Source organism: Equus caballus, chromosome 17 (assembly GCF_041296265.1).
Source record: "Equus caballus isolate H_3958 breed thoroughbred chromosome 17, TB-T2T, whole genome shotgun sequence".
NCBI lineage: Eukaryota > Metazoa > Chordata > Mammalia > Perissodactyla > Equidae > Equus > Equus caballus.
In genome coordinates this window covers 19261732-19288611 of record NC_091700.1, presented here as the reverse complement: position 1 = coordinate 19288611, position 26880 = coordinate 19261732, and the positions used below count along the sequence as shown (strand labels likewise).

The 26880-nt window shown below is 45.7% G+C and overlaps 1 protein-coding gene across 12 annotated transcripts in view; it reads left to right on the top strand.

Annotated features, from left to right (window-relative positions):
• LATS2 (large tumor suppressor kinase 2) overlaps positions 1 to 17757 on the top strand; it is a 97627-nt gene extending 79870 nt beyond the window's left edge. For 6 of the 12 annotated variants that reach the window (XM_023621370.2, XM_070239464.1, XM_070239459.1 and 3 more), the window contains 6 exons: positions 5264 to 5396; positions 6623 to 8046; positions 8995 to 9577; positions 10805 to 10987; positions 12919 to 13025; positions 15395 to 17757. In XM_023621370.2, the coding sequence (XP_023477138.2) occupies positions 5264 to 5396; positions 6623 to 8046; positions 8995 to 9577; positions 10805 to 10987; positions 12919 to 13025; positions 15395 to 15889 (2925 nt within the window). In that variant the 3' untranslated portion in view covers positions 15890 to 17757. Of the gene's footprint in view, positions 1 to 2517; positions 2772 to 5263; positions 5397 to 6622; positions 8047 to 8994; positions 9578 to 10804; positions 10988 to 12918; positions 13038 to 15394 lie in introns of those variants that run through there. The other 6 variants (XM_023621368.2, XM_070239460.1, XM_070239458.1 and 3 more) reach the window with 3 other exon arrangements.
• The last annotated feature ends 9123 nt before the right edge of the window (positions 17758 to 26880 follow it).

Here is a 26880-nt window from a genome sequence, read left to right as displayed (position 1 = left end):
CTGCCAGCTTGTCCAGGACAGGTGCGCCAGGTGCCCGTGAGCTTTCACTCGTCATTGCTGGTTGTTTGGGAGGCTGTGGCAACCTCCAGTGTTTCCAGGGCCTTCTTTGGGTCCCTTGCCTGGTAAGAGTCCATTTGGTCTTGTCGCCTGATAGTCAGACAGTAGGGAAAGAATGTGCCTCAGAGCTGAGCCAGCTGACAAGCATGGCTGTCCTGTGTGGGTCTGCAGCAGAGCCCTCGTGGGTGGAGCTGGGGAGAGCGTGGGAATGAACCTTCAGTGCTATGACTTGCTTAAGGTCTCTCATTATTTGTCAGTTCCCAACCTGGGTTTAGTTAGAAATTATGTAATTTCCAGTAGTTTCCATTTTTACTTTTTCATGAAAATCAATTCTTTTCCATTTAAATTTTATAGTGAAGAGTGGATTCATGATCAGCTTTTGACCACATCAACTTTTACCCATTCTAGCTTCCATGCTGTGAATTTCTAGTGACCACTGTCTCTCCCATGTCTGAGGCTCTGAGGCTCCCAGGTGTGCGTCTGTAGCCGAGCCGCCCTCCTGTGGAGTTTAGTCCCAGCAGTCCTCTGATACACACTGGCAGCTGTTGTTAGTTACATCTTGTTTTTTTTCTTCCAGTAATTTCATTATGAATTTGATAACAGACTGATCAGTAGTTTTCGTTTCTTAATTAGTGCATTGGAAATTGATGAGCAATTTTGTGAAATGGAGAGTTGAGATGGAACAAATAGGGAATGGAAAGGGGAAGGGCGGTCAGACAGACGGAAGTGGGCGGATGTGGGGATTCCATACCCCTCAAGGTCCAGAGGCGGATGCTGCAGTCTGGATGTCTCAGGAGTCCCTTTGTGGATGCCCACTGCCCTAGCGGCAGCCCTGACTTGTCTGGGCCCCGTGAGCCCCTCTTGGCTCTGGCTCCAGTGCCCGTGGCTCCTGGGTGAGGAAACCTCACTCGTTTCTCCTTGAGCTCAGTGAAAGCCCTGTTCTGCAATGCAGGGAGGGACAGGTGGCCCACTGGCCACGGGACTCGCTGAGCCCACTTCCTCTGAGATCTGCCTTGGAGGGCGAGGCTTCCCATGGAGCGCTGAGTGAAGGTATTCACTGAAGAAAAGCTGTTGGGCGGTACTGACACAGTCCGTCAGGTCCTAGTGACTAGCTGGAGGATGATGCGTTGTTTTCACATTTGATGTGAGTGAGGTGGTCCTTGTGTGGGTGGCTGTGGGCTTTTGCTTTGTCACCGCCTGGGCCCCAGACATGCCACATCACTTTAATGCTGGCCTCATTAGGTCATCCCCTTACTCCCTCAGTTTCTCCTTTGTTTGCTTTTCTGTATTACAGATATGTTATACACCTTTTTAGTTTGATTCAAAAGGTATTTGTTACTGAATGTACCAGGGAAACAAAAATTAGTAAGGCCCTGGCCCTGGGCTCACGGGGCTCCTGGTCCAGTAGGCAGACTTTAAGTTCCCTGGGACAGGGGGTAATAGGAGCACAGGGTACAGAGGAGTGCAAGCGGGGTTGCAGCGGGGAGAAGGAGACAGTCTAGAAGTCACTGGGGGGCTGTGGGTGTCTGTGCAGAAGAGGGCAAGGAGGGCTGACATGCAGAAACCCGTGCAAAATGCTTAGAGATTGAAAACACCTGGCACGTAAATATACCAGCGTGCGCGCACATACCGCCCAGGAAGAGTGCCTAGGCTTTGGGGCAGAATTTGGGCATTCTTGGGTGACCTAGAAATACCTGATGTAAAGCACCCCCCGGCCCCACCACCGTCCCTGACCTGTGCCTGGAACGGCAGCTGGCCTTCTGGGTAGAGGCGCCCCCTCTCCCCTCAGCCGGCCGAGCCCAGAGCCTGGACGCCTGTGGGGTGCGCCAAGGGCACTGCTCCCCTCTCCCTGCGCCTCTCCTCCGAGGGCACTCCGAGCGCTGCCTGGCGTCTTAGGCCCGGAGCCCCTAGAGCCGCAGAGGGTGTCGCCCACGCAGCCCTGCGGGCCCCAGGTGCTGCGTGTGGAGTTTGTGCTCCTGGTGGCCGCCCAGGCGCGACAGTCCAGTGACGGGAGGCCGCGTGTCGCGGCTGACTTCCTGAGGCACGGGGACATGACTCTGGACTTGCTTCCGCTTTTCAGACGCAGCTCCGTGTGCGTCTAGCAGCGTCGTCTGAGCCAGAGTACGAAGGGCGCATGCGCTGAGCGAGCTGGGCAGGCCTTGACTGGCGCGCACTGTTTGAACGTTTATTTGGTAAACAAGTTGGCTCGTGAGTGTGATTAGGTTTTATGATCTGAACTATCCCTGTGAACACGAGTCATTATTTGCAGTCTCCTCATGTTGATTTTTTTGGTTAAGTTCTAAATTTGGAGCACAATAAGCATAGAAATCTGGAAGTTCTAGGTGCCCAGTAAACAGAGAATTCGAATCTGTCCGCCTGTTGACATGGTCGGCCCTGGAGTTGGCACTGCCCTGATGTTTAGCAGGTACAGAAGTCCTGGACACGTCTGGCACTTCACCCAGAGAGAGACAGCAGCTGGTGTCACGTTCCAGACAAAGCGATTGAACAGTTAGTGCTGATGGAAGGGCTTGTGGTTTCGGGTCGACTCCTATTGGCACATTTTTTAAATGGGTGCCAAAAGCTCCAGGGTGATCTTGATAAGATGCGTCTTATACCATGGCTTTCTCCAAGCTGTTGGAGTTCTTTGCAGACATGATCTCATCACATAACACGGCTGTGAAGTAGGGGGCTGAGATGTTACCTCCCATCTGCAGGTGAGGCGTTGAAGTTTCCCTTCTGAACCTCTGCCTGCTCCCAGCAGCTCTCCCAGATTGTAAACATTGCCCTTGCTGTCAATCCAAGTGCTGCTTTGAAAAAACAGCTCTGTTCTCATTACTGTTTCCCAGTCTGCCTCAGAAGCTGTCCCTTCGTGTCCCTGCATTCCAGATGCAGCCTCCTACACACACTCGGGGCGAGCCTTCTGCCCTCCTGGCCTGCTCTCCAGGGGCACCTCAGGCCTTGGATGTCAGGCTGTCCTTTCCTTGCCCCTTCTCCCACCACCCCTCATTATCTTGCGGTGTCTCACACTCGTGTCACTAAGTATGTAGGCATAGGTTACAGCCAAGTATGGCTAGCGTGTACCACTCAGCTGGAATGTGGCCAAGAATGGAAAATCTGATTTTAATATTATATAATCCAATGAATGTTAAGCACTTAAGTTGCTCTAGTCAGTGTGTTGGGTGGGTGGATACAGCCATGGGTGATGAGTAGTTTCAGGCGCCGGCAGATTCTCCCAGTCCTAAAGGAGGAAATAGACACAAAAATGAGTCTGTTGAAGGTCACAGGTGCATGATGCCCTGTCCTGGGGACAGCGGGAACCCAGTGGGGCCTGGTCTGCTCCAAATTAGCCTTAAGAAGTTCATAGTTAGGAAGGCAGGGAGAATAGTTTCATTCCCAGCATCGGGGACAACTGCTGTGTTTCTCCAGAGTGGCTCTTTGCTGGCACAGCCACTGTCTTGGTGCTGCAGAACAGCCCTGAGCACCCTTCTCATCATCCTGGGGTCTTCCTGCTTCCTCAGCCCTTTTCTTCTCTCCTGTTTGAGTTATAGAAGTCTTCTTTTCAGTGCTCTCCCATACCTTTGGCCCTCAGACCCCCTCTCATCTCCCATGATCACCCTCTCTCTTCTGCATCTTCAATTTCCTCCTCCCTACTTGCCCCCCCGTCGACCTTCAAAATGCTCAGTGCTCCCTTCTGTAGAATCCCCTTTTGCTGCTGCTGCCTGTTCCGTCCTTGTCTCTAGGAGGCTGGCTCTGTGGTCTTCTTCCCCTCTCCGTATCCTTTCTGTTTGCCCACAGCTCTGCAGAGCTGGCCCTAAGGCACTTGGGCCGCAGCCCTCACAGCCCTGTCTCCCTGTCCGCTCCTGCCTGCTCTATTTTCTCACCTGACAGTGCCTCCAGCTCTGCTGATCATCTCTCCACCCCACATTGATCTCACTGACCCATGTCCCTGCTGGAAAGCTTCCACGACTGCCTTCAAACAGGGGCAAAAGCCCAGGACAGTCAGGCTCCAGACTCCAGTCTGTGGGTCCCTCTCCGCTGTCTCCTCGTGCTCCCGCATGCTGCCTACCATCCAGCTTACTCTCCCCACAAGGCTGCTCCACCTCCCAAGAATGCCTTTTCTCCACTGCACTTTCCCTCTGCCTGAATTCTGTGTGTCTGTGAAGAGCCAGCTGTGCTGCCATCTCTCCCATGAACAGTCGCTCGTGGCCCCCACCCCTGGCAGAAGGGGCCTGTCTTTTCTGATCCTCGTCCACTTTACCTGCATCTCCCCGTGCTGGTCACCAGTTTCTGTCTTGTGGTCATCCCACAGACAGTGTTAAGGGGCCTGTCCTGTGCCAGGCATTGCTCCAAGGGCTCCTGGAGCGCCTGTCTTCTCTTTCTCCCACTGGACCAGGGCCCTAAGCACAAGTCCCATACTGCTGTAGGCCTCACAGGCACTGTGAACAGTAGGCATGCAGTGAGCTTAAATGACTGGCATCCCTCCCCTCCACTGGAGGTCAAGTCTCCTGGCCCAATTGCAGCTTTAAGTTGGCCTGGAGTTAAAGCCAGTTTCTCTGATTTCAACCATTCCTCACGTTAAACTTTCCTAGCTTTAGGTTTATCTACAAAACAGAATTTATCAGTCCAGTCACAAAAGTTTTCTAAGGAGGAGCAGGACTTAAGATTCTTTCAGGTCCACCATCAGAATTCCTGTGTGTTCGTGACACATACTAAAGAGTCTGTGGCTTAGTGTGTGTTAAACTCTTGTCATTAGGCAGCTGAGGACATACAGCTAACTGTGCTCATTCTGAGACCTGTCTGCAGCATGTTGCAGGACCCCAGCAGTCAGAGAGGCGACTATCACAGCAGTCAGGTGCAGAGGGGGTAATGGAAGTCCCTGGTGGTTCTTTTTTCTTTTTTTTTTTTTTTTTGAGGAAGATTAGCCCTGAGCTAACCACTGCCAATCCTCTTCTTTTTGTTGGGAAAGACTGGCCCTGAGCTAACATCTGTGCCCATCTTCCTCTACTTTATATGTGAGACGCCCACCACAGCATGGCTTGCCAAGTGGTGCCCTGTCCGCACCTGGGAGCCGAACTGGCGAACCCTGGGCCGCCGAAGCGGAACATGCGCACTTAACAGCTGCGCCACCATGCCAGCCCCCTGGTGGTTTGTTTTAAGATGACATACACTTACACCTCCCATCAAAGTGTCCTTTGCTTCCCCCCAGGAGATGGCGGGCAGAGCCCTCAAGCAGACTGGCAGCAGAAGTATTGAAGCCGCCCTGGAGTACATCAGTAAGATGGGCTACCTGGACCCGAGGAATGAGCAGATTGTGCGAGTCATTAAGCAGACCTCCCCAGGTGAGCTCAGCCCCGCAGCGTGGTGAGTGAAGGTGATCTGTGATTTAAACACACAAAACCGTTTGCAGGAAGGGAGGCCCAGTGCAGCGTGCTCAGCGGGTTGCCTCTTGGCACGTTGCCTCTTTCTGACAATGGGTGAACTGGGTCTGCCCTGCTCCGATGTTCAGGCCCTGGAGCAGGAGGCAGGAGGTGGAGATCCTGGGGCTTACCTGAGTGCCTCCCTCACTCCCCCATTTCAGATAACCCGCTCGCTTCCTACCTGGGCAAGTTTCTGTACTGGTTTTGTTTTGTTTGATGGAAGATTCAAAAATTCACTGGATATAAAAATTAGGTAGCCCAGCAGAATGAGAGTAAAATTGTTCTTTTTACTTTCTCTGGGGCCTGTGTGTGTCTTGGAAAAGGGAGGTTTATTTCATTAATTCTAAAACGCCCCTTGTGTCACCCTGTAGCCTCTGAGAGCAGAGGAGGCCTTGGGTAGGGGTTCTGGGAGAGCCCGCCTTGCTTTCCCCTTGGAAGGGCCAGAGTCCCAGCCTCGACAGTGAGTGTTCCTCTCCTCCGGATGGAGCCGATGGGGCAGTTCTTTAGCGTCTGAGGTCCTGGTGTGATGAAGGATTTATGATATTTAGTAAAAGGAGTTCTCCCTATTTTGTGGAAGACCTCGGATGAAATCCACTTCATCCGTTGCGTGAGAAAATTGCACAAGCTTTGTAGGTTGTATCTTTGTTGTTAAGAGGACACAAAATTTCTCTTTTCTTCTTGATAGAGGAATTTCCTTAAACAGTGCCAGGCTGGCCTCCTCATCAAGATTCTTAGAGTCACAGGGCTGTCTCGGCACAGCACGAACGGAGGCGCGGCCCGCTCGGTGGTGATTTTCCTCTGCGTTGCCTTCCATGTGGATTCACTGATGCTTATTCTTAGCCCAGGAAAACCAAGCCACTGTTTGGCTGTGCCTTCTGCTTAATGCAGTGGCTGTTGAGGGTCTTGGCTTTGCCAGGTATTCCCGTGAGGGGTCTCTGACAGGCAGGGCAGAGCCTTTTGACTCAGAAGGTCACCCGGATCCACCCACAGCAGAACTCAGCCTGTGTCAGAGGACCATTAGTCATCGAACAGCCTGTGCAGTAGTGTCAGCCCCAAGGACATTGTTGGTGTGAGGAATTAGCCTGGCGGTGCCAGACCAACAGAGCAGATCCACTCTCATGCCCTCTTCCTTTTCTCCTTCTTTGCAGGAAAGGGAATCGCACCAACTGCTGTGCCACGGAGGCCGAGCTTTGAAGGAACAGGCGACCCTTTCCCGCCCTACCATCAGCTGAGCGGGGCAGCCTACGAGGGCAGCAGTGCACTAGACGAAGTGCCTCGTCAGTACATGGACTTTCTCTTTGCCGGAGTGAGCCCTCACAGCATGCCTGGCAGCCATCAGCACCAGCCCAAAGGCTATGCTGCGAACATGGAGGCCGCAGGCATGAATTTCCCGGGGACCAGCCCCGGGGTCCAGGCCCTCCCACTGCAAGGCCCACACTACAGGCCACATCTGCTGGTGCCGGGGGAGCCCCTGGGCTATGGCATCCAGCGCAGCCCCTCCTTCCAAAACAAGACACCCCAGGAGGCAGGAGGGTTTGCAAACCTGGCTGGCAAGGGCCCGGCAGTGCAGCCAGGGGCCAGCCATGCATTTCAGCAGGCAGGAGCAGCGACAGGTCTGTACGTGCCACATCCACACCATAAGCAGGCCCACCAGGTGCACATGATGAGCTCTCGGGGCCAGGTGTTCACAAGTGACAGCCCCCCCCAGAGTGTGCTTACTCCCTCTAGAAACAGCCTCAACGTGGACCTCTATGATATGAACAGCCCTTCTGTCCAGCAATGGCAGTCCTCCACCCTGTCCCGCCGCGACTCTCTTCAAAAGCCGGGCCTGGAGGCACCCCCCCGTCAGCACGTGGCATTCCTGCCCGAAGGCCCTGTTCCCAGCAGAACCAACTCCTTCAACAACCACCAGCAGCAAGTGACCGTGCCCATCCGGGCCGGAGTGCCCAGCAAACCAGAGCCTTCCATGCCCTCCCCCAACACCATCACGGCTGTGACGGCTGCCCACATCCTGCATCCAGTGAAGAGCGTGAGGGTGATGAGGCCTGAGCCCCAGACGGCTGTGGGGCCCTCCCACCCAGCCTGGGTGCCAGCGCCCCCACCGGGGGTGGAGAGTCTGGACTCCAAGGACGAGCACCCTCTGCCCTTGGGGGGCGCTGCTGCCTACCCTCTGGACGTTGAGTACGGCAGCCCAGAGATGAGGTGCCCGCCCCCGCCGTACCCGAAGCATTTGTTGCTTCAGAGTAAGTCAGAGCAGTACGACCTGGACAGCCTGTGTGTGGGGATGGAACAGAGCCTCCGAGGGGGCCAGGCTGCGGAGCCCGCTGACAGGAATGACAAGAGCCACAAAAATGCCAAAGGGGAGAAAATGGGGAAGGATAAAAAGCAGATCCAGACTTCTCCTGTTCCTGTTCGGAAAAACAGCAGAGATGAAGAAAAGAGAGAATCCCGCATCAAGAGCTACTCGCCATATGCGTTCAAGTTCTTCATGGAGCAGCACGTGGAAAATGTCATAAAAACCTACCAACAGAAAGTCAACCGAAGGTTGCAGCTGGAACAAGAAATGGCGAAGGTAATTTCTCACTTCATTCTTCCCCTTGGCCCTGGCTCTTTCCTACGCCAGTCACAGGAATCACAGCAGAATCCCTTTTTGGTTTCTGTTTTATGCACCTTTCTTACAAACCGTTCGTCTCACAGGACAATGGTCTGGTTATGGGGCGAACAACTTGGCGAAATTACAAATGTCGCGCCCTCCCTTCCTTTCGCACCCGACTAGGGCGGGTCAGGGACAGCCATGCTTGATGAGCCGACAGATAAATTACCAAGTCAATTTTCTTGGTGTGTCTTTACTCAGTAACAAAATTCATTGAGTTTTGCTAACTAGTAATAAAACATTTTGAAAGAATAGAAACAAAATCTGAGGTTTTATAAATTGAAATTGTGGGATTTATCAAGAAAAATATATCTAGTAGTAATCCATTTATCCCTCCTTTAAGTCTATAATTAGCAAATAATATTTTAAATATACCTTAGTTGACACTGAACTGCTAGAGAAGGTAATTAATGAAATTATTTAAATTAAAATGTTACAGTAAATTTAAATCACATAAATCCATTAATTTCAAATTGTGAAAGTCATTCTGCTGTCCCATTTTCATTGACTTTTTTCTTTTCTGTTTTCCCATTTTCCTTGAGCTATTAAAATATTAGATTGCTCCTAGAATTCCAGGAATTTTGTGGTTACCTTTTCCACAGATTTTTATTTATAGAGATTTCCTTTAGTTTTTAGAGCCTAAAGTCACCTATTTTGTTTTCCCTTTGGCTTCCAGATTTATGTCCATATAGGGATATAAAGAACAAAACTGATTATCATCTTGCTTGTAGTATATTGGCCCCGTTCTATTTTCTTTTTCTGTAGATTGAGTTAGGGTCCTCTCAGTTCCTGGGCATCTCTCCCCCTCTCTGTTTCCTGTCGTGGGGCTCCTCTGACGTGGCTCTTCCGTCTCCTCGTTCCACACAGGCGGGGCTCTGTGAGGCGGAGCAGGAGCAGATGAGGAAGATCCTCTACCAGAAGGAGTCCAACTACAACAGGCTGAAGAGGGCCAAGATGGACAAGTCCATGTTTGTGAAAATCAAAACCCTGGGCATCGGCGCCTTTGGAGAAGTGTGCCTTGCTTGTAAAGTGGACACTCACGCCCTGTACGCCATGAAGACCCTGAGGAAGAAGGATGTCCTGAACCGGAACCAGGTGGCCCACGTCAAGGCCGAGAGGGACATCCTGGCTGAAGCAGACAATGAGTGGGTGGTCAAACTCTACTACTCCTTCCAAGACAAGGACAGCCTGTACTTTGTGATGGACTACATCCCTGGCGGGGACATGATGAGCCTGCTGATCCGGATGGAGGTCTTCCCTGAGCACTTGGCCCGGTTCTACATTGCAGAGTTGACTCTGGCCATCGAGAGTGTCCACAAGATGGGCTTTATCCACCGAGACATCAAGCCAGACAACATTTTGATAGATCTTGATGGCCACATCAAACTGACAGATTTTGGCCTCTGTACTGGGTTCAGGTGGACTCACAATTCCAAATACTACCAGAAAGGTATTGTCCCAGGCATGCCACGTCCGCTTTCTGCATCTAGACAGAACTACACCATCTGAGACAACGGTTTCCCACCCTGGGGTCTCCTAATCATTTGGAAATTATCTGTCACTCCATTATGTTATAATTTGGTGTGACATCTTCCCTAAAGGAATAGTATGATATGTGTGAGATTTTTTTTTAAGTTTGTGGATTTAAGTTCTACTGTAATATTTTGGGAACAATAGGCTATGGGGTGTCTTGGGGCCTTTGTGAGGAACCATCACTCTGCCCTATTAAAAAGAGCCTTAAAAAATAAGTCTCAGGGGCCGCCCCAGTGGCACAGCACTTAAGTTTGCACATTCCGCTTTGGTGGCCCAGGGTTCGCTGGTTCGGATCCTGGGTGTGGACATTGCACTGCTTGGCAAGCCGTGCTGTGGTAGGCATCCCACATATAAAGTAGAGGAAGATGGGCACAGATACTAGCTCAGGGCCAAAAGCAAAAAGCTTTTTTTTTCCTTTTTTTTTTCCTCAGCAAAAAGAGGAGGATTGGCAGTAGATGTTACCTTGGGGCTAATCTTCCTCAAAAAAAAAAAAAAGTCTCACAACTTGCCAAGAAGTCCTGTCTTAATGCTAACCTGAGTCTATGGGTGTGGGTATAAGTAGATATAGATATAGATATAGTTTGACTCCGTCTCCCATAGTTCTGCTGGTCATTATCTTATGTATGGCTTGTATTCTTGAAATAGTTATTTTAGTACCATAGCTCAGGCTTCATTCTTTTAACTCAAAACTAATCTTAAGTTATTTAATTCATTCCTATTTTCTGTCATTGAAGTCATTTTTGTTCACGTCTTTTAAATCCTCTTATGCTTTTCCATGCTAATCTTAAAATATGTTGTGTCAGACAGGTGTAGGCCTTTTGAGATTGGCCTGAGAAGCACTAAGACAGGTGGCCCCGCAGTTGCGTGAGCCTTTCTTACTCAGCGTCAGGCTGTCCGCCAGCACAGCATCCAGCTCCTGTAATTGCTTCTCCTGTTGTTTCTGTCTTGGTGCGTTTACCTCACAACTTGCATCTCAGAACCACAGGCCGGCTGCAGTTGGGGTAGATTCTTTCTTGTCATGTGTCAGAAGCTGAACTGAATTACTTTTCCCTTTGAAGCTATGAATTTGTTGCATCGTTGAATAGTGAAAATTTACTTTGTTTTTTATTCTCTTCTTTCACCGCCCCTGAATCCTGGGTGAAAGGGAGCCACATCAGACAGGACAGCATGGAGCCCAGTGACCTCTGGGACGATGTGTCTAATTGTCGATGTGGAGACAGGCTGAAGACCCTGGAGCAGAGAGCCAGGAAGCAGCATCAGAGATGTCTGGCTCACTCCCTGGTTGGGACGCCAAATTACATCGCGCCAGAAGTCCTCCTCCGAAAAGGTGTGTCCTTGGGCCACTTTCCTCGAGAGCTCCACAAGTCAGCTGCCCACCTGGAGGCCATCTTGACTTCCAACCTGTGGAGCCAGATGACTTCTGAAGAGTCTCTCCAGCTTCAGCTTTCTAAGACTCTAGATAATTCCCATTGTGTTTTTGTACTCATGGAAGCCTGTGAGATTACTCCCTTAGCAAACAAGCTTCCAGCTTATCTCATTTCTTTCCTGAACTGCCCTTGCTTCCAGGGTGAGAGAAGAGACGCACCATTAGGCCAGTCTCCACTTGCCCCTTCCTGTGGTTGGGAACTGATAGATTGGGTGTAGGGTGTGGGCTTTCTCCTTTGAACCCAAGAGAATCACTCCAGAACTGGTTTTGACAGAATCATATGATAGAAACAGCTCTGAGGGTCACAGGGACACCACTCAGTCAGTTTAAGACATCCATCTCCAGAGTCCAGCTTTAACTCTTCCTTGTCCAGGCTCCTAGCTGGGTTGTACCATCTCCAACTGATTATTAAGTATGACAGAATACAAATAATTGTTTTCCTCCAATTCTCCTCTGGTAGTCCAGAAGCGTCTTAAAGGTAAGATGTGGGGACACTAGTGTGCCTAAAATTACAAGTACTCAGTAAAATTGGTCTCCTGGATGGATCCTCCGTTCTATCAAATATGACACCTGATTGAGTACAAAAGGAATCTTTCAGTGATCAGTTGCATGGCCCATAGCAACCGTGGTTGTTGATCTGATCCTGTGTAATAACTCCAGACATCGGTGGCCTGTCTTTTCACAGGTGTTGTTTCAAGTTTTTGGAGCCATCCAGACTCGGTTCACATCGGAGTTTTCTCTCTTAGCCATGGTAATCCAAGGCTGATTACCTAACCACTCAGAGCCCCAGACAGAACGACTACCTTGAGAGGTCGTTGAGCCACCTCGCTGCCCAGTGAAGGTCTCGTTCTCCCCTCCTCTCAGAGTGGGAGGTGGGAGTTGCTGGGCTGTAGGGGAGGGCTTCCACCCTCTAGCACCCAACGTGTGTAGCTGTCCAGAGGAACAAGTGGTCGGAGCTACTCTGAAGCCTCCAGTGCCAGGCTGGGGCAGGAGGAGATGGGAGGGAGGGAGAACAGAGGGCCTCTGAAGGAACTAGACTGGCAAATATGGCCGCAGGTCTTGCGCCGTCACACTTAGCAAGGATGAAGTGGCATCGAGACTGGAGCGTGGCTTGGACTGGGCTGTGGGCTATGAAGGAGAGGTGGGAGAAAATGAGAGAGAAATGAACCTGCTCTCCAGCGTCCTTGAGGCTGGCCCTGCCCAAGCCGTGGGACGTCCTGCCTCGGCTGCTGCGTCCTGGCAGCTCTGAGGAGGGCCTGGCCCCGCTCGTGCCTCGCAGAAAGAGCATGTCTTAGGAGAGGTGTTTCCTTTGCCAGAGTGCCCCCTTTCTTCCTCCTTTTCTCCACATTCCTGGGTTCTCCCAAACTGACTAAGAAAGCCCCTAGGAGGTCCCCTGACTGGTTGCGTGTGACTGTTCACACGTCTTAGCACTTCCTGTTCCCAGTTACTACTATGTTAATTCGTGTCTGTATGTTCTGTAAGAACTTAAAATTCTGGTTATTGTTGTTACTAACAGTAACAGTAATCTTTTTAGATTAAAAAGTCTTTCCTTATCAGAAAAGCATCCTGTGTTTATCACAGACTAATGATTGGAAATAAGAAAGTGCAGGTGACTGTACCCCACCCCAAGCCTCTTGCCACCTGGCAGCATCCTTCCAGCCTCAGAGCCACAGGCCAGGGAGACACAGTCTGTGTGGGCAGGTTTTCTCTTCCGTCACATGTGGCTGGAGCATGCCTTCTCACTTTACAGTAACTCAGTATTTCAGGATTTCAGAAACCTCCCTGAGGGGAACGCGTGCCTGTGCTGGGCCTGACGAGGCTTTGTCTTCCAGGGTACACTCAGCTCTGTGACTGGTGGAGCGTTGGAGTGATTCTCTTCGAGATGCTGGTGGGGCAGCCGCCCTTCTTGGCCCCTACTCCCACAGAAACCCAACTAAAGGTAACTGAGGAGGTAACATGCGTCTGCTTGCTGCACACACACGTGATTCTCTGATGGACCCATGAATCTGGGGTCAACGTTTGACCTCTTATTCTGAGTAGTGGTAGAATGTCAATTAATAATCCCTTAATTAGAAAAACACTGAATTAAGGCTTAGTTTTACTCCAGCAACAGTAAAGTTGGAATTTGTCTTTACCTGTACCCTAATTGAGTTGCTGGACTGTTCACTAATTTGCCTGCATGAAAATAACCCAATTTTTTTTATTGTGATCAAATTTACCATTTTTAATTACCATAATTCAGTGGCATTAAGTACATTTATAATGTTGTGCAACTGTCAGCATTACCTATTTGCAGATATTTTTGTCATCGCAAACAGAAACTGTCCCCATTACACGACTCCCCCTCCTTTCCTTTCAGCCCTGTGGCCTCTCATCTATGTTCTGTCTCTATGAAGTTGCCTACTTTAGGTACCTCATTTAAGTGGGATCATACAATGTTTGTCCTTTTGTGACTGGCTTATTTCACTTAGCATAGTGTCCTCAAGGTTCATCCGTGTTGTAGCATGTGACAGGATTTCCTTCGTTTTTAAGGCTGAATAATATTCCATTGTATGTGTGTTTTGTTTATCCATCATCCCGTGAAGGACACTGGGGTTGTTTCCACCTTTTGGCTATTGTAAATAATGCTGCTATGAACATGAGAATGTATGCACGTGTCTGTCCGAGTCCTTGCTTTCACTTCTTTTGGATGTATACCCAGAAGTGGAATTGCTGGATCAGATGATCATTCTATGTTGAACTTTGTGAGGAACCACTAAACTATTTGCCACAGTGGCTGCACCATTTTACATTCCCACCAACGGGGCACAGGGGTTCCAATTTCTCCACACGGTCACCAACAGTTATTTTTCTTTTTTTGTAATAGCCATCCTCGTGGGTATGAGGTTGGGATCTCACTGTGGTTTAAATTTTTATTTCCCTAATGATTAATGATCTTTTATGTGTTTGTTGGACATTTGTATGTCTTCTTTGGAGAATGTCTATTCAAGTCATTTGCCCTTTTTAAATCAGGTTGTTTGTTTTTTTTGTTGTTGAGTTGTAGGAGTTCTTTATATTTTCTGGATATTAATCCCTAATCAGATATATGCTTTGCAGACATATTCTCCCATTCCATAGGTTGTACTGTTAATAATGTCCTTTGATGCACAAAAGTTTTAGATTTTGATGAAGTCCAATTTATATGTTTTTTTCTTTTGTTGTCTGTGCTTTTGGTATCATATCCAAGAAATCATTACCAAATCCGAAGTCATGAAGATTTTCCCCTATGTGAGTTTTATAGTTTCATAGTTTTAGCTCTACAAAAACAACTCCTTGGGTTTGAACCAACCCTCCCATCCATACACCCACCTCCCTCCGTGTCGTGCCCAATGCCTGCTCACCCCAGCCCACAGCCCGTTCTATTGGCCTTGTTTTATCCTGACTCTAAGTATAAACAATAAAATACCGTAGGTTTTCTCTTCACAGTAGATGCATCTCTATGACAAATGTATTTACTGACCTCCAAAAGGGCTGTTCTGTGTGGTTGAGCATCACAGACATGAGGCCAAGGACAGTCAGCTTTATTATTGTTCTTTGTGAGGTGGTGTTTTTTTTTGTTGTTTGGTTGGTTTTTCTTTTTTAACAAAACCCCAGTTGACCATCTCCCAGCCGCAATAAATATTGAATGAGAACCATAATGATTCAACAGAAATCTTTTTGCCATAGCTAAAGAAATGACTCATAGAGAATCAGGCTCTTCATTTTTGTGGAAAACACAAAATTCTTTTGCTAAACAGTATTTCTGATAGAAGAAAACCAATCTCTTGTGGTCTGTATTGGTTTCATCATCCCATGCCTTGGGCTGTGAGCCCCCTACTAAAACTGCACTGACCTTTATTTTATTTTATTTTATTTTTTGAGGAAGATTAGCCCTGAGCTAACATCTGCCGCCAGTCCTCCTCTTTTTGCTGAGAAAGACTGGCCCTGAGCTAACATCCGTGCCCATCTTCCTCTACTTTATATGTGGGACACCTGCCACAGTACAGCTTGCCAAGTGGTGCCATGTCTGCACCCGGGATCCGAACTGGCAAACCCTGGGCCACTGAAGCAGAACGTGCGAACTTAACCCCTGCGCCACCAGGCCAGCCCCCGCACTGACCTTTAAAGCTGCTCAGATCCACAACTGCTGCTTCGGTGTCTACTCTAGCTTTTCTTCCATGACACTAAAATTATTTAAAAGTTATGTCTTCACATACTGTTTCAGAACTGCCCTAGATTGGCCCTGAGATATGAGCAGAAACTAAAACTTTGGTTCTCTTGTCTCTTCAGGTGATAAACTGGGAGAACACGCTCCACATTCCAACCCAGGTCAAGCTGAGCCCTGAGGCCCGGGACCTCATCACCAAACTGTGCTGTGCTGCCGACCACCGGCTAGGGAGGAATGGGGCTGACGACCTGAAGGCTCATCCATTCTTTGGCACCATTGACTTCTCTGGTGACATCCGGAAGCAGCCAGCCCCCTACGTTCCCAAGATCAGCCACCCCATGGACACCTCCAATTTTGACCCCGTTGATGAAGACAGCCCTTGGAATAATGCCAGTGAAGACAGCACGAAGGCCTGGGACACGCTCACATCCCCAAGTAACAAGCACCCTGAGCATGCATTTTATGAATTCACTTTTCGAAGGTTCTTTGATGACAACGGTTACCCTTTTAGGTGCCCGAAGCCTTCAGGAGCAGAAGCTTCACAGGCTGAGAACTCCGATTTGGAAAATTCTGATCTGGTGGATCAGACTGAAGGTTGCCAACCAGTGTACGTGTAGACACTGACTCTGCATCCCCCCCGCTCTGCTTCTTCAGAAGCCGGGGTGCCTGCAGCTGGTGCCTTAACAGGCCAGTGGGCAGCTGAGGCCAGCTTTGCTTGAGGTGGTTCATTGATTACTTCACTCGAAATACTGGTCTTCATTGAAAACTCCCAAAACAAACAAGAAAGCTTTTCTAAAAAGGACTCCGGTCTAGCAGATCTTCCTCTCTAGATTCTGGCTGACGGGGGCAGAGGGAGGTGGGGCGGGTGGCAACATTGCTTTCAACTGGCTGTTGAGGACCTTCACTGCGTTAAAACAATATTTTAAAAAATTTAGTACAGTTTAGAAAGAGCACTTATTTTGTTTATAGCCATTTTTCTTACTAAATTATAGGGATTAACTTTGAGAAATCATGCTGCTGTTATTTTCTACATTTGTATTTTATCCATAGCACTTATTCATATTTAGGAAAAGACATAACAACTGAAGAACATGTGATAAGAGGTCTCTGTGCAATAATGTAAAAAAAATAACACTGTTCTGATGTTAGTGATACATTTTATTCACACAATGGTTTTTGTTTTATATTTTTTCCCACATTTCAAAATTGTGATATAATGTTAAAAGCTGCTTTTTTTTTTTTTTGCTTTTTGCATATTATAGTTTAATAGGAAGTGTGAATAAGGTAATTATGTGGGTGTGATTTCAGATGTCTGGTGTGTAGAAAGTACTGCATGAGCAGGGTTTTTCTATTATAAAATTACCATATCTTGCCATTCACAGCAGGTTCTGTGAATATGTTTTTACGGAGTATCTTTAAATGAGGTGTTCTAGACAGTGTGCTGATAATGCAGCGTGTGGGTGACTTCCTTGCTGTGATTGTGTCCCTTATTGTTTTGTTAAAGAAATGCAGATGTGTAAATGAGAAGTGACTTGTGTGTGTGTCTTGGGTATGATTGGATTCTTTTGGGGGTGAACTTAAACATTTGTCATATACTAAACTTGTATACATCAAAAGGGAGTAATTTAGCTATTCCAAAAATTTTAAGCTAATCATGGAATTATGTCCGTTTCAGTAGTCAGTGTGCTTTTTCGTTTTTGGCGTAGCTGATACGTGGAATCCAGTAGCCGAGACCCTTCTGCCAACAGACGGCCCGCGCTGGAGGGCTTGATGGCGTCATTCCCTGTTGTGTCACAGCTGAGGGCTACCACGGTGAAATTTAGTAATCTTGAGGTTCCTTCACATTTTTTTGCTGTTGTGCTTTGAAGTATCAATCTTAACTTGGTTTTAAAAATACATTTTTCTAATATTTATAAAACAGCAAGGATTATTCAAAGTGACATTGGAATAAATAATGAAGCCATACATATTTTCTTAGAGGTGTAGACGTATATATAACTGCATAGATAAACACACAAAATATTCCTTATTTCAAATGAGTATGATTCCTATTTAAAGTGATTTATATTTGAATAAAAAGGTCAATTTTTTTTGCTTTTTAAAAAATCTGATGCATCATATTTTTCATTTTATTATTCCACATATTTTTCCTTGAAGTTTTTAGCATAATGTATCCATTATTTAGTATATATCTAGGCAACAACACTTATAAGTTTATCAATGTCTAAACTAAAAAGAACCGATTCCTGTGTACTGGTTTACATTTGTATGAGTGGCAAATGCTAAAGTCTGCTGTGCTTGTATCGTGACTGTCAGTATTGTTGCTATTTTATAGTAATGCCATGTCGTTATTTACAGCGTTCTGATGTACTTTCATGTGGTAGTTTCTTTCTCAGGAACTCAATTTAACTATTATTTATTGATATACCATTGCCTTTGAAAAGCTTCTACTGGCACAATTTATTATAAAAATTTTGAATCCATATCCCTTAGTCGGTGTCCTGTTTTATTGGAATTTGTAGATTCTTGCGTTTATCAGCGTGTTGTAATCCCCCACACTTTCCCAGGGTTGCCAACTACTGATGGAGCCACTGTCTCGAGAGGGGAGAGAGAGGAGCTTCCCCCGGCAGGGCTCTGTCTCAGGGAGGCTCCGGGGCGTGGGGAAACAGGCTTTCAGGTCACACACACAAAGTCCAAATCAGGGTGTGGTTTTGTGACCCAGCTTCTCTTCTATAAGGTGGTGACAAAATATACCTCATTAGGATCATTGAATGGGTTAAGTGAGATGTCAAATATATGTGGTGGGTGATAGAATAAATCTTGAATAGGAGCTAATTTCCCTTCATGAGATAGTTAAACTGAAAGGACAAGTGTAGCCTCCTGACCTTCGGTTTAAAATGTTCAGTGGTATTAAGGAACTTAGAAAACATCATAATTTGTTTTACTTTGGGTTAGTCCTTTGAATGGGTACAATCACATGGTTTAAAATTAAAATGTATAAAAGGATATACAACAAAATGTCTTCAGTCATTCAGTTCACCTCCCCACAGACAATAAGTGATATTAGTTTTTTGTGTATCGTTAGGGAAATGAAGCTTTATGCATACTCAGCACAAGGAAATATGTATGCTTTTCTGCCTCTTTTACACAAATGGGAGAATTACACATATTTTTCTACATCTGTTTTCTTCACTTGGCAATCTATACCAGCACATAGAGAAATTCTTCATCCTTTATAATTACTGCATAGTATTCCATCATGAGGGTATATTATAAGCAAACCAGTCCCATATTGATGCAAATTTTGATTGTTTCTGATCTTTTTATATTATAAATAATATTGCAATAAATAACCTCTTATAGCCATCATTTTGTACAAGTACAAGTCAATATGTAGGATAGATGCCTAGAGGTGGAATTGCTAGGTCAAAAGTTAAATGTATTTGGAAAGTTTTGCTGCTAGATTGCCCCGCAGAGATCTTGGGAGAAACTCCTCCATGGCCTCCTCACACCTTGCTGGGCCGTTTCTCAGGATCAGGTTTGCAGTGAGCAGTCTTAAGGGGCGAGGTAGTATCTCCCTTCAGGACAAACTTGCTTACTGCCTGCTGTAAAAGGGGCAGGTTCCTCAAGCTCAGGGTACCCAAGCAGAATCTGTTTGGGTCTCCTATGCTTCTCCTGTGAGACATGGGGGCAAGGAGAATTGTACAAACATGCTGATGCTCATGCTGCTTAATGTGCCATGAGTGATAAAATCCCTTGTCTCTGATCCAAGAGTCTTTTGTCTTATTCCAGGATCCATGAAAGAGGCTAAATCATTAGCTTGTTTAGTAGTGTAAAATCAAATCTTAGATCTGACAACAGGTATTGTGCCAATATATACTCCCGAAAGAAATACATGGCAGTGCTTACTTAGAGCCTTGCTAACCACACAATGTCATCAACCTTTTTGTCTTTACCCACTGACTAGGTAAAAACAAAAAAAGATATTTTGCTGTACTTTTACTTGACGTTCCTCTTATTTTGAAAGAAGTTGAGCATCTTTGTGTACACTTAATATCCATTTGAATATCCTTAAGAAGTAATGATCCTAATACTACGCAGCACTTGAGTGTTGGTGCCTAAGGCCTTCCTCAGAGAATCCCAAAAGATTTCCATTCCCTTCTCGCTCTTCATCTTCTCTTCTTGCTCAGCTAAAGTGAATTGTTTACCTGGGCTAGTGGCCAGTTAACAGATTACTGAGAACAGATTTCTCCAGTGTTTTTGCCAGATTCCATCGAAGGTGAATTCTCTGCTCAGAGCATTGCAAGGGCTCGGCCAGGCCTGGCTTCAACGTTTCTGGGGGCTTTGTTGGGTTTGATTGGAGTCTGTTGAGGAAACAAATATCACATTCCTTCCAAATTTCCTTCTTCACACTTAGATGTTACGTGTCCCTTGATAAATCTAAATTCAAATCACAAAGAGAAAAATATTAACCAGCGTGGCAGGCTTCCTCTGAACCTCCAGGGTCTGAACTATTGTTCAGTTGCAAATTTTTGAAATGGAGTTTATCAGATTCATCCTACTTTTCTCCAGATTTGACTTATAAAACAAGTTTAAAGCCCCAGCACTTCACTAATATTTTATTTCCACTGGCAAAATTCAACATAATGAAAAAGATCTTTGCTGTTAAGTGCATAATTGTAAGTAGTACTCTGCGTAATTGTAAGTGGTACTATGCTGGCATTATTAACCATTACATCCTTTTCTGTTAGTAAAGAACGTTTTCCTTAACAAGAGCGTTTTCTATTTCCAAAAGTGGTAGCTTAAACTTAGTGGACAAAATGTGCTTATCCACTGTAGAAGGGAAGGAAAATTTTACTGTTATTGGACACAGGGATGAAATACTTATGGCCTACTGTTAAAAAGAGAAAACTAGCCTGAGTGGTGACATTGTATTTCTTTTGCAACTGTGGGCGATCAGAATTGACCACCCCAAAATGTGCCTCTTTGGCATTACGATTATTTTGGGCTGGTTACTTTTAAAAACTGCAGACATGGGGAAAGCTCTGAAAACCAAGTAGAAGTTACCCTTTGTAAGAGACATTTACATTTGTAAGGGAACTCTCCATCTGTAAAGGTGCCCCCCTGTACCAAGAAGAAGGGGATGACCTTATCTCTAGAAACTCAATGCAGAAAGCAAGGACCTAAATCTGCATAACTAACCTTATTCTTATTTACTGTGCTTTTCTGGTAATCTCCCGTAACTGACTACCCCCACCCCCAGCATCCTCCTTTGTCTTTAGCTAAAGATATTTAGGCTGGCAGCTTGGCCATTTTGGTGAGTTGCTCAGTTTTCCTTAGTGTCTCCCATGTATGTGTTATAAAGCTTTGTTTGATTTTCTCCTGTTATTCTGTCTCACGTCAATTTGTAGCCTGGCCAGAAGGACCTAGAGAGGGTACAGGAATTGTCTTCCTCCCATACACGGCTCACCTCAGATAGTGTTAGAATTTTTGTTTCAACCATCAAACATTCTTTAGAAAACTCAAGAGGAGAAGGAAAGCCTATTGTACTTACTGATAGTTTTGCTTACCGTATTTTCTTCCCTATGTTCTTGGTTTTTTCTTTTATCTTTTCCTTTCCTTTCAGAAAACATCCTTTAGCCATTCTTTCAGGGTGGGTCAACTGGCGACAAATTCTCTTAGGTTTCCTTCATCTGAGAATGTCTTCATTTCCTCTTTTTTCCTGAAGGATATTTTAGGTTTGTCTACTTGGAGTATAATCCTATTTTGGGTGTTGGATTCTGGGTTGATAGTTCTTTAATTTCAGCACTTGAGAAATATTGTGCCACTTCCAGCCTCCATGGTCTCTGATGAGAATCTGTTGTTCTAATTATTTCCCCCTATACATAACATGTTGTTTTTCTCTGGCTGTTTTCAAGGTTTTTTTCTTTGATTGCTTTTCAGAAGTTTAATTATGATATATCTTGGCTTGGATTTCTTTGAGTTTACCCTCTTTGTGGTTCACTCAGCTTCTTGAATATGTAGGTTTGTTTCTCTTGCCAAATTTCAGACATTTTCAGCCATTATTTCGTTGAGTGCTTTTTATCCCTGCCCTCCTTCTCTCCTTCCAGGACTCCAGTGATACAGATATTCCATCCTTCGTTATAATCCCTGAGGCTCTGCTCACTTTCCAGCCGCTCTGCCCCAGTTTTCTCTCTGCTTTTTAGGTTGGGTAGTTGCTGTGGTTCTATCTTCAGTTCACAAATTCTTTCCTCTGTCCCGTCCATTCTGCTCTTGGGTCCATCCACTGATCTTTTGATTTCAGTTACTGTAGTTTTTAGTTCAAAAACTTCAATTTGATTCTTTTATCTTCTCTTTCTTTGCTGAGACTATCTTTTCATTAAGAGTGTTTGTAATTGCTCTTTGAAGCGTTTGTTATAGCTGATTTAAAATCTTAGGTAAGTCTAATATCTCTGTCATCTCAGTGTTGTCATCTAGTAATGTGTATATATTTAGATCTTTCTGGTTCTTGGTGTGATAAGTGATACTCAATCGAAACCTAGACATTTTTGTATAATGTTCTGAGACTTTGGATATTTTGTTCTAGCTGGCTTCCATTGACATTGCTCTGGCGAGGAAAGAGGGCCATACTGCCTCATTATTGTCTGGTGAAGGTAGAAGTCCCCACTCTGCCTCTCTTGACACTCAGGGTTGGGGAAGTCTCCTTGTTACTGCCGAGCAGGGGTGGAAGTACCTGCTCTCCATGTTGTGTCCACTGACATCATATGGGAGTGGCCTCATTATCACTGGGCAGTTCTGGCTCTGCACTAGGCCTCGTCTGACACCACCCTAGCCGGTGAGGGAGAGAGATGCCTCCTTACTGCCAGGTTCCCCAAGTCTTCCAGATAGACTGCAAAGTTGGGAAAGGCGTTAGCAGCCAATGGCGATGAAAATCCCAGCTTCCTACTTAGAGTTCTCTGAAATCATCCCAGCAGGAATGTTGAGGAGCCTCATTGCAGCCTTATTGTGGGATTATGGGCTCCCCATTCTGCCTTTGCTGCCGTGGGTAGGGGTGGTTCCACGGTTTTTCTGTGGTGATTGACTAGAGTAGAGCAGTTATTGTATAGAAGCTGTCTTGCTAGCCTACCCTTTCCTCCTTCTTTGGCTAGAGAGAGCTGGCTTTTGTGGGGACTCTTTTTGTCTGTGCTTGTTGGCATTTTTGTGTTACCAGTTTCTTCAACTCCAAGTGTAGAATATGAGGCAAAAAGAAAACCCAGAAAACTCGCCACTGTGTCATTCCTTGGGCACTGAGGTCCCCAGCTGCTCTGCCTCTTCTCCACCTTTCAGTGTCTTTTGTTTGTTTTATATATAACGTCCAGGAGTTTCAGTTGTACTTAGTGGGAGGAAGTATGTCAACTCTATTTTCCTGGAATCAGAAGTGGGTTTCAGTATCAGTTTCAGTTAATTAAAATTCAAAATTCAGGTCCTCAGTCGTCCCAGCCACATTTCACATGTTCAGTAGCTTCATGTGGTTACTGACTAACATACTGGGTAGCAGAGGTCTGAAAGAAGAGTTCTATAGTTGTACATTAAACCTTGCATTGACACACACCTTGCTGAATTTGGGGACTAGTATAAGCAGTTAGCTTTCATCTCTTTCTTATGTGTCGTTTATACTTGGGCAATGGAGAGACCACACTATTCCTCAGGGAGCAGAGTCAACTGAGGACCTACAGTGTATCCAATACCGCCTTTGGTTCAGCAGAATCATTGCCTTATTATTTTCCTGCTTTGCTGCTCTGACTACACAATACTTTCTAAAATCACCCATTTCCTGTCTCTTTAAGCTGGTGACGAATATCTCCAAAAGGATCGTGACAGCTTATAGATAGAAGCCAGGATAACAGATACGCAGCATGCCTACCGTAGCTCCTCTCTCGTCTCTCCAGACATCACTAATCAACCAGGACACACCTTCTGGCTGAACCCAGACTCGGCCTCAAAATCGAACTCAGTGCTTGGAGCAGGTCTTATCAATTGATCAAAGTAGGCACTTGAGATTATACACCTACTTGCCACTCTTAGCACAAGACCAAACTCTTCACTTTCCCTCTTCCTCCTTTGACCCTGTTATCTCTTACTTGCTGTGAAAGCCTCAACTCTCCTTTGTTCCTTTTTCACTGTCCTCTAACTCCTATACCAGTATGATCAAAGGTATACACATTTTTCCTGTCCCTAAAAATGAATTGGCTTTAATTGATGTCTCTCTCCTTTTTGTTTTTACATTCCTGATGCAGGACCACGTAAGAGATAGAGTCCTGGGCAGGAAATGAGGGGCCTTGACTCTAAGCCCAGCTTTGTATGCCTTTGTTTGACTTTGGGTGAGTTAGAGCTTCTGTCAGATTTATTAGTTACATGGGTCAAAGAGAGTCTGAGTCAGTGGTTTCAAATTATCCTTCAGAAGTAGTGGCTTCTAAGAGGTGTGTTGGCGTCTGTTAGGGCAAGAGGGCCCTGCCCTCTGCCACTGTCATACTAACTGTGCATTTATTTTGCATAAGATCTTGAAAAAAAAAGCCTTCTGCAGGGCGGCCCGGTAGCACAGTGGTTGGGTTCGCACATTCTGCTTCGGCGGCCTGGGGTTCACCAGTTCAGATCCCGGGTTCGGACATGGCACCACTTGTCAGGCCATGCTGTGGCAGGTGTCTCACATATGGACTAGAGGGGGATGGGCACAGATGTTGGCTCAGGCCAGTCTTCCTCAGCAAAAGGAGGAGGATTGGCTGCAGATGTTAGCTCAGGGCTAATCTTCCTCAAAAATAAAAAGTATTCTGCTAACAAAACAAGTTTTAAGACCACTGGCTTAAGTGATTGGTAATTTTTGTTTGTTTGTTTAAAGCTAACTTTTAATTTTATAAACGTAGTAAATGTACATAGTTTTTTAAAAGTTATGTTACTTAAAAAGGAGTTTCTGGCCATCTCTTGTCATTTCCTGCTCCCCAGACACAGCCACTCTCATGTCTTCTGTGTTATTTCTTCTGACATTTCCAGTGTAGGCTTTTAATCCTGTTTCTTGATTTATTTATTTTAAATATATCAACTGTGTATTATGGTAATTCTCTTATAGTCCCCTCCCCGACCTCTGTTCCTGTTATGGTTCTATCCCAGTTTCGAGTTAGATTGTCAATGTAAATATTATTAAGACTATGCTAGGTAGTGTTTGAGCCAGAGTATATTGTGATTATGTTTTCTTTCTTAGACAAAAATTGTTTCCTCTTGAACTTAATAGTTACCTCATGTTTTCATTTGCTTTGTTTTCTTTGAAGCTGCAGGCCTTTCTGTTCCTTCTTCCCTTCCTTCTTCCCTTTCTTTCTTTCCAGTTGCTGCAATGGATCTGTCAAACGCCAGGCTGTTTTCCAGGAGCGCACATACATTGTCCACCTACTCCTGGGGTCTGGCCTGGCTGCCCCCTAAGCCTGACAAGCAACTGTCATCTTGGGTATTCTCTTTGTCAGTTTCCTGTGTTGGATCCCGTATTTGCTAAATGCTATATCTTCCTTTTTCTTAATTTACACCTGGAAAAAATTTGGAGTCCTAGCTTATCTGAAATTGTCCCTTTTCTCCTCTACTGAAAATACAAAGAGGCATAAAATTCTAGGACAAAAATTCACACAGCAGTTGAAGGCAACGGGTCTTTGTGCCCTGCTTTCTCGTGTTGCCGTCAGAAGTCTGCCACCATTCTGATTCTCCATCATGTATGAGTGGTCTTTCTCTTTCTCTCTGGAAGCGTTAGGATCATCTCTGTGTGTGCGGTGTTCTGCATTTCACAATGATGTTCCTTGATATAGGTTGTTTTCATGTACCATACTGAACACTCTTGGAGCTTTTAACCTAAAGACCTGTGCCCTTCAATTCTGGGAAATTTTCTTGCATTATTTTGGCCTTGATTCCCTCTGTTCTCTAACTTCTACATGTTGGGTCTCTTCACTTGGTCCTCTCATTTTCTTCTGTTTACATCCTATCATCCACGTCTTTTTTATTCTGCTTTCTGGAGGATTTCACTGATTTTATCTTACAGATTTCATATTAAACTTTGGGGGTGGCAGGCATTATCTTTTTAATTCCCAAGAGTTCATTCTTTTTCTCTAATCACTCTGTTCTTGTTCTATGTCTTCAATATTTGTCTTTATTATCCCTCTTATTTGTTCCTCCAAAATGTCTCTATTTTCTCTGGGTCTTTTTGTTATCATTTTTACTGCTTGTTTCTTCTTTTTTATCTTTTTGTGAGGAAGATTGGCCCTGAGCTAACATCTGTTGCCAATCTTTCTCTTTTTGCTAGAGGAAGATTGTCACTCAGCTAACATCCGTGCCAATATCCCTCTATTTTATGTGGGACACCACCACAGTGTGACTTGACAAGTGGTGCTAGGTCCACACCTGGGATCCGAACCTGCAAAGCCCAGGCTGCCAAAGCCGGGCACATGAACTTAACCACCAGGCCAGCCCCTGGTGCTTGTTTCTTTGTTTTTTCTATTTCACGTTGGAAGCTTTCCTTAAATGACTGACCATCTTTTTTAAAAAAATGGCTTTAGGGGCTGGCCCTGTGGCCAAGTGGTTAAGTTCACACGCTCTGCTGCAGGCGGCCCAGTGTTTCATCCGTTTGAATCCTGGGCACGGACATGGCACCGCTCATCAGGCCATGCTGAGGCGGCATCCCACATGCCACAGCTAGAAGGACCCACAACTAATATATACAACTATGTACCGGGGGGCTTTGGGGAGAAAAAGGAAAAAATAAAATCTTTAAAAGGAAAATGGCTTTAATGAGGTATAATTCGCATAAATCCGTAGAACTCACCCATTTAAAGTATACAACTCAACAGTTCTTAATATCTTCACAGAGTGGCACAAACATCACCGCGGTCCATTTTAGAACGTTGGGAGCCCCTTTGGCACTCCTCCCAGTCCGTATCCCCATCCCAATTGCCCACCTCAGGCACCCACTAATCTGCTTTCTGTCTTTACGGATCTGCCTATTCTGGGCATTTCATAGAAATAGAATCATCCAATATATAGCTTTGGTGACTGGCTCCTTTCACTTAGCCCAATGTTTCAAAGACTGATTGATTTGGTACCATGTGTCAGTACGTCATTCCTTTTTATTGTCAAATAAGATTGCATTTTTTTGATTTGCCCCATTTTATTTACCCTATTTATGCATCAGTTGATGAACATTTGGGTTATTTCTACTTTTTAGCTATTATGAATAATATTACTATGAGCATTCATGTACCAATTTTTGTATGGACATAAGATTTTATTTCTCTTGGGTATGTGCCCAGTGGCGCAATTGCTGGGTCAAATGGTAACTCTATATTTAACGTTTTGAGGACCTGCCAGACTGTTTTCCAAAGCAACTGCACCATTTTACGTTCCCACCAGCAATGTATGAGGGCTCTAATTTCTCCGCATCCTCATTAACACTTGTTATTATCCATCTTTTTTATTATAGCCATCTTAGTGGGTGTGAAGCCGTATCTCATAGTGGTTTTGTTTTGGATTTCCCTAATGATTAATGATGGTAGCCTCTTTTCATGTGCTTATTGGCCATTTTTGTATCCTCTTTGGAGAA